This window comes from Anarhichas minor, unplaced genomic scaffold (genome assembly GCF_050575085.1).
Source record: "Anarhichas minor isolate MPS153535 unplaced genomic scaffold, ASM5057508v1 ptg000136l, whole genome shotgun sequence".
Taxonomy (NCBI): domain Eukaryota; kingdom Metazoa; phylum Chordata; class Actinopteri; order Perciformes; family Anarhichadidae; genus Anarhichas; species Anarhichas minor.
Window position 1 is genome coordinate 20,421,451 of NW_027466582.1, and position 7,642 is coordinate 20,429,092.

Genomic DNA, 7,642 nt, shown 5'->3' on the forward strand with positions numbered 1-7,642 from the left:
TGTTCATGAGGACTATTACAGTGCACACTGCTTACACCCAATCACTGGGACATTTTCTCCGTGTCGCCTTCAGATCTACTTCATACTGGGAATTAGAGCGAGTTCCTGGTTATTTCAGGTCATTGTCTGGAAGATTCTTGACAATTCTACTCAACTCTATCAACAGATCTCTAGCTTGAACTTCCCAGACTCCAAAGCTCCCTGGTCATTGTGACAGCAGTTACACTGATAACTGCCTCTGGCCCATTTCCAGTATTGGTAAAAGACGCTTCCTAGTACAAAAGTTCTTCTGTATTTCTAGCAAGTGCCAGTTCCCAGCTGCCACTCAGCGGTAGCATCGGGGCAGGGTGGAATGTTTACGTACACCATGTTCCTCTTATGCCGCCCAGGGACTTTCAACGCGGTGACTCAGAGACCTGGTGACCTCGCCCCAACAAGGAAATCCCAGACTGTTCTAAGTGGGATTGTTTTTGTCTTTCACAAGTCTGGGCGACGACCTTTTCCTTGTCACTTTGTTTAAGTGAGAAATGATGCTCATTTTAAAATGTGGAAAGGCCGTGAAACACAGAAGGAAATAAAACTCACCAATCACAGCTGTGTATATTTATAAACTTCTTTTTATTCAGAACAACTTTTTGTTAATAGTGTTTAAATTCACACATATGTACAGGTACAAAAATAATATCTCTGTATTTACAATATATTACACACGTCTTGTCTGGTATATACACATCAATGTATATTTGCAGTATATAGAAGGACTATGGAGGTCGTGGTCTTGCTGTTTTATGGTGTTTCGGTGCAGATCATTCTGTGATCCGGACCGGGCTTGACCAGACCGGACACCGTCTTCATCCACGTTCTTTTGATCCCAGGACCAGCACCTGTGGACTTGGGCCTGGACGGGGGACGTGGACTGATGTGTCCCTCGTTGGGGGGCCGTGGCTGGGCCACATTGTAGCAGCTTCACTGTCATTCACAGCACCGGTAGACGGAATGCTTCTGTTTACTTTCCGAACTTTATGTCATCGTACAGCTGCAGGAGAGAAAAGAAAAGATGTTAGGAACCCAGACTTTAAAAACAAGATCATATGAAATCTTCAGGCTCTGTTGCCTTTGAGGACCCTGATTCAAAAACTAACCTCATCCTCCGATGAATCCAGATCCTCCATATCGCTATCGTCTGATTCGCTGTCAGGCAGCTCCCTCAGCTCCTGCGGCGTCCTCTCGTACAGCTGGCGGCGGATCTCCTCGCTCTGGCGTCCGTAGGTGAGGTGGTACGGCGTGAAGCCACCGTAGTTCAAGCAGTTCACGTCAGCGCCGAGCTCGAGGAGGCGCCCGACCAGTGTGGGGTTCTGGAGGTCTACGGCCAGATGGAGCGACGTCCGTCCACTGCACTGTTCCTATGAGCAACAACGTAAAGAAACACTGTTAGGTCGCTGCTGCATCACACCGAGGTTGTCCTTCAGACATTCCTTTTGTGAAACTGGCTGCCTCTTGGGCTGATGACATACCTGTGCATTGATGTCTGCACCCAGCCGAACGAGGCTTTCAACCAATGAGATGTAGCCGTTAATGGACGCCAAGTGGAGACAGTTATGTCCTGTGGAGAGGAAAAGCTCAGTTAATAACCAAATTCAAGAACTTCTTAAGTGAGTCATGAAAGTCTGTGTGTCTTCAGGTGTTCCATTTTAACTCTGTACTTACCACTGTAGTTGGGGAAGGACGCCATAGAGGCGATGTGGCGCTGGCAGTTCTGGGTAATGACGCCGAAGCAGGCGAGGGAGCCCTTCTTGCAGGCGATGTGGAGAGCCGTGTTCCCGCTGTCGTCGGCTAGACGTGGGTCACTGCCGGCCTTCAGGAGCCTCTCCACTAACTGAGGCTGCTCTGTGATCACTGCCAGGTGGAGGGCAGTCTGGGGAGGACACATTCAGAAAATATATTTAATTATCATCCTGACTTCAAAGGTCATTTGTGTATATGAGGAGGAAGGTGTGGCTTTGTATTCAATCATTTATTTGGGGTTATTACCTGTCTCTGGTGGTTCTGTGCATTGAGGAAGGGGTGCTTGTGAGAGAGTTTGATCATCTGAAAGGCATGTTCTGTGGCTTCATGGATGATGGCCAAGTGGAGGAGCCTGTTTGGTGAGGAGGAGGGGGGGAAGAAAAAGAGAAAGGTTAGTTAAAATAGTGCTTTTAATAAATAAATAAAAAGATTTACCCACTGAGGAAGTGGTTCCAGCTAAGTACGAAATAACAAAGCCCGAGCAGTGGAGCGTTTCGCAAGACCGGAGTTTTGTCGGGTTATTTCCACCAGTTGTTGCTTGACACATCTCATGCTTTATCAGTTCCTGGCACCAGGCCAGGGACTTTCCTGAACGCGCAGAGCGGACTTTAGCACCGCCCAGACTGCGCTCTCAGCTAAAGTACACACACACTCACTGAGGACGCGCTTTGTTGCACGCGCACACACTTTTTAAAAGGCCTCTTGTTTTCGTGCAACTTTCGACATTTTCATGCGTAATTTCGCAGCTTTTTCATAGCTTTTCTATGCATTCAATTTGAACGTTGCATGCTGCGCTCGAGTGCTTTTGTTTTACGCACATCTGATTTACGCAGAAGGAGGAAACGTGAGAATGCGCTGTGCATGATTAATAATCTACAAAAAAATAAAAATCAACTTACGTGTCACCATCGTCAGTCACTACAGATCTCCACGGTTCGTATTCATGTGTGAGCTCCTCGCTTATGTTCACATGCATTTCCTCAAACTCGTTCACCAGCTCGTCCTCCTTCAGGGAATCCAGGCCGCTGTCGAAACGGTCTTCTTGGCAAGGCAGCATTTTCCCGTGTTTGGGCTCCATGCTGTCGATGTTATAATCCATTTGATTGCGGTTAGATACTCGGTGGATGTCCATGGTAACTTTGCGACTGTCAGAAAAAACAGCTCCGTCTTTCTCCAAAGGTCAGGGCAGAGTAGTGCCGCTAAGGCAAAGCGCCTGGGTTTTGTGCGCTCGGTGGGCGGGGCTTCAGCGGGGAATTCCGATTGACTTATCTTAGGTCTGACAAGGGAAATCACACCGAGCGTGTGCTTTTGTGAGAAAAATCCCCCCTCTCCCTCCCAAAGAGACTCAGAATGAAATCTTGTAGTTTCCTATTAGACACCTATTTTCACCTGTGATGTAGGTTAGGGAACATGTCATGAGTTATGTCAATGAATGAGACACCATGGGCATGAATGAGAGGGAGGCAGCCCCAAACTGGCTCTTGAAGAATTCCCTTCTGCACTGGGGAAATTATCTATTTCAAGTGGCTAACCAAAGTGTATATATATATATATATATATATACATACATACATATATATATATTCCATTTACTTACTTTTGGCCTAATTGAAATCAGTTTAAAAAGAGACATCCAAATTTAGTTTACAATTTACACTGAAGATTAACTATAGCCCACACCTATACACTAATAACCACATGTCATAACTATGCTATAACTCATTTTACTTGCAAAGTACATTGATATTGTTGCTCCCTGTACAGTCTCTTATGTAAATACCACAGAATGTAAGGGAGACCATCTTATTTGGCTTAAATTGTGTGTTGATCAGATCTGTGCTGTTACTTTACTGAAGAAGAGTTTGCAGCATTAGGCTAGTGTTCCACTGAGCGGGGTAAAACAACATCAGTGTTTTTTTATGTATATTTTTATTCTACTTAAGACTTGCATTCTCTGTCACCGTCAAATAATATTACAGTCTCAAAAGAGGTGACAAGCAAGTTAATGTTTCGTTTTTGTGATCAGACCTGCCAAACTCGCCCTTTGCCCTGAGGCAGGTTGTGCTTTTGTAACCTGCTATGGGATTTGCAAAAATAGTGCATCTGGTGCAAAAGCGTAACAAAAACTTCAGACAGAAGAAGATGGCAGGATTTCATCAATCGTGTCTGTACAAGGTTACACTACAAAGTGAATTTACGCAGCACATGGAGTGTAGAGGAAGGGGAAAGACTCTAAAGTTTCCTCGTGGAGACTCTTGTGAAACCAACACTGCATGTTCCACAATAGAATGTTCTGGACTTACCCGTGTAGCATTGCACGTGCTTAACACACCGCTGGAGGTCAAATCCTGCACAAATTAGCTTTGATCCTGGAAAACACAGTTTTTACTCATGCAGAAAATGTATGACTTTTGGTAGGAATTTTGAATATTTTCCTTGTCTTTTTTTTTACAGTGTTGTGACTTTCCGTGTGATCTTTCTTTTCTGCATTTGTCCAATAGTTGTTTTTAGGCAAGTCTTTAAGAGGAAATTACTTTCTGTTGCGCAACATGGTGGCAAAGTGCGTGACAGCTACCTGCATGTTCTCCCCTAACATTTAAGATGCCAGGATCCCTTCTGTTTACATTTCATTGTGAAAGGTAGGCTTGGTGAAAACATAGCAACAGTATCCAAGAGCGGTGTAGCATCCACACCTCTATGGGGCAACCCTCAGTCAAACACACGCACACGCATATACACTCCCATCATGGCTGTGATGTCATCTAATGCAGCCGTATCTCTGTCTGAGTGTCTGTGGGTGCGTCAGATCAGACAAATCACTCGTACTGGCGGCCATCAAGTCCTTTATCTAACTTGAACTCCACACATTTTTTAATCTCTGCCAAATATCACCATGAGGCATCTGGGGACAAACTGTTCTTGCTGCTCTGTGGTATTTCTCCCGTTGCCAAGATTGTGTGCTTGTGTGTTTGTATGGCCAGATATTTACCTCACACAGGAAATACTGGGACTTCCACTTTACATACTTGAGATGTTTCATTTTTTTTGTAGAGCTGTGCAAGTGCTCTTGTCTCCACTAGACTATGTTTACCGCAGGTTGCTATGGACACCAACCGCTGAGAAAGCGCTGACGCCAGTTCATTGTCAAGGGCTGCACATTGCCCTCTGTCTGTGCGTTGGGAAAGCATAAATTATCTGAGTCAGTACAATGCCTCAGGGGGCATCACACCCTGTTGGTGAAGTGCTAAAGTCATGAAACTATCCCTTTTTCTCTATTGACCAACTAACACCAACCTCACCCTACAGCCTTTGAAAAAAGGGTTGCTGTGCGCTACAGTTAGTTGCAGTCTAATACCACAGCTCTGTAATAAATCCTACCTTTATGGGGGTTATAATGTTCCGTTTTTGTTGAAAGTGTTCAGTCTTAATTCCACTGTACAATCACTTTGGAGCCTGTTTGTGTTGCTGTTCAATTATATATAGTGGCGTTCATACGTCTACCCTTGACATAAATGGAGTGGAGAGCATAATACAATTCTTCAGCACGAAGCCTCCTAAATTATCTTTATTTGAATAAACACCTCTCTAAAAACAGAAAATTATAAGCATCATGAAGGTACAGAGTATTAGTTCAGTGTATCAGGTTGGGTTTTTAGGTGTACCTAAACTGTGAACTAAACGATTAATCCAGGCAACAAAAAATATGCCATTACCAAATATGGAATTTGGAGACAAATCTTTGATAAATATAAATAAAGCAGAATAAAGCAGCCTACACGGCCAAATTAGTTAGCTTGAGGGAAATGTCCCACAATTAGAAGCTTTAGTAATTTGTTGTATACTTTTATTCCAGTAATCATTTTACAGTAATAGGTAGACTACCCAACATTGTTTACAGTGACGGCTTAGGAAGGGGTAAAATACTGCTGATGAGCAAGTACAATAAAAGTAGGTTAATTTGTGAAACTGAGACAATTATCATTTTTGGAAAGCATCTGTACACTTAAGGAAGTAGTTTGACATTTTGGGACATATACCTCCTGAGAGTCAGAATGCGGTAATTATAGAGCTAGAGCCAAGATACAATTAGCTTAGCATACAAATTGGATGCAGGGGAAACAAATATATACAGTGGGTACGGAAAGTATTCAGACCCCTTTAAATGTTTCACTCTTTGTTTCATTGCAGCCATTTGCTAAAATCAAAAAAGTTCATTTTATTTCTCATTAATGTACACTCAGCACCCCATCTTGACAGAAAAAAACAGAAATATAGAAATTTTTGCAAATTTATTAAAAAAGAAAAACTAAAATATCACATGGTCATAAGTATTCAGACCCTTTGCTCAGTATTGAGTAGAAGCACCCTTTTGAGCTAGTACAGCCATGAGTCTTCTTGGGAATGATGCAACAAGTTTTTCACACCTGGATTTGGGGATCCTCTGCCATTCTTCCTTGCAGATCCTCTCCAGTTCCGTCAGGTTGGATGGTGAACGTTGGTGGACAGCCATTTTCAGGTCTCTCCAGAGATGCTCAATTGGGTTTAAGTCAGGGCTCTGGCTGGGCCAGTCAAGAATGGTCACAGAGTTGTTCCGAAGCCGTCCTTTGTTATTTTAGCTGTGTGCTTAGGGTCATTGTCTTGTTGGAAGGTGAACCTTCGGCCCAGTCTGAGGTCCAGAGCACTCTGGAAGAGGTTTTCTTCCAGGATATCTCTGTACTTGGCCGCATTCATCTTTCCTTCAATTGCAACCAGTCGTCCTGTCCCTGCAGCTGAAAAACACCCCCATAGCATGATGCTGCCACCACCATGTTTCACTGTTGGGATTGTATTGGGCAGGTGATGAGCAGTGCCTGGTTTTCTCCACACATACCGCTTAGGATTAACGCCAAAAAGTTCAATCTTGGTCTCATCAGACCAGAGAATCTTATTTCTCATAGTCTGGGAGTCCTTCATGTGTTTTTTGGCAAACTCTATGCAGGCTTTCATATGTCTTGCACTGAGGAGAGGCTTCCGTCGGGCCACTCTGCCATAAAGCCCCGACTGGTGGAGGGCTGCAGTGATAGTTGACTTTGTGGAACTTTCTCCCATCTCCCTACTGCATCTCTGGAGCTCAGCCACAGTGATCTTTGGGTTCTTCTTTACCTCTCTCACCAAGGCTCTTCTTCCACGATTGCTCAGTTTGGCTGGACGGCCAGGTCTAGGTCACTGTATATACGTATATATATATATATATATATATATACATACCAGCACCTTATATCATATTATATCTCTTTTGTTTAATTTGCACAGATAGACATGAGAAAGAACCTATTTATTAGTACACTTTTGGTGGTAGGTTTTAGGTAGGAATAATTAAACTTTGTAGCTGCCTGCTTCCAGTTTTTAAGCCAAGCTAATAGCCAAATGGCTTCATTGTCATGATTAGCATACAGACAAACCTATATCTCACTTGTATCTATTTGTGTAATGATTAAACAAAAGTTATGTGGTAACAAAGCTGAAGAGATGCTGGTTTGTGTATTTCCTTTTACATTGCACAGAGCCAGCTAGCAGTCGCTGCCTGCTTCCAGTCTTTAAGCTAACCTAAGCTAATATAGCTTCCTAGCAATAGTTCCATAGTTAGCGTACAGATACGCCTGTATCTCACCTGTATGTGTATGTGCACAGATAAAAGTTATATACGTTAGTAGCAAAGCTTAAGAGGTGTTGGTTTGTGTACTTGTTTTACCCTACAAAGAGCCAGCTAACTGTTTCTGCTGCTTTCTGTCTTTAAGCTAATGGCCTCCTTGCTCTAGCTCCATGAGTCGCATAGACATGAGAGTGATATTGATTTGCTCATCTAACTCGTGGCAGT

The 7,642-nt window shown here is 43.4% G+C and overlaps 1 protein-coding gene across 1 annotated transcript; it reads right to left on the reverse strand.

Annotated features, from left to right (window-relative positions):
• Nucleotides 1-599: 599 nt before the first annotated feature.
• LOC142942100 (NF-kappa-B inhibitor alpha-like) lies at nucleotides 600-2,981 on the reverse strand. The gene is made up of 6 exons (XM_076084293.1): nucleotides 2,685-2,981; nucleotides 2,032-2,137; nucleotides 1,708-1,915; nucleotides 1,515-1,603; nucleotides 1,143-1,403; nucleotides 600-1,036 (listed from the first exon to the last, which is right to left on the reverse strand). Exons 1-6 carry the CDS (start codon nucleotides 2,915-2,917, stop codon nucleotides 1,007-1,009), a joined length of 927 nt encoding a protein of 308 aa, XP_075940408.1. The 5' UTR covers nucleotides 2,918-2,981; the 3' UTR covers nucleotides 600-1,006.
• Between the last annotated feature and the right edge of the window lie 4,661 nt (nucleotides 2,982-7,642).

What these genes read in the sequence shown, in the direction of transcription:
- LOC142942100 (XM_076084293.1), bottom strand. Translation starts at nt 2,917, where the DNA reads ATGGACATCCACCGAGTATCTAACCGCAATCAAATGGATTATAACATC. An exon ending in GTGACTGACGATGGTGACAC is followed by an intron (nt 2,138 to 2,684) that starts GTAAGTTGATTT and finishes CTCACCAAACAG; the next exon opens with GCTCCTCCACTTGGCCATCA. An exon ending in TGGATTCATCGGAGGATGAG is followed by an intron (nt 1,037 to 1,142) that starts GTTAGTTTTTGA and finishes TCTCTCCTGCAG; the next exon opens with CTGTACGATGACATAAAGTT.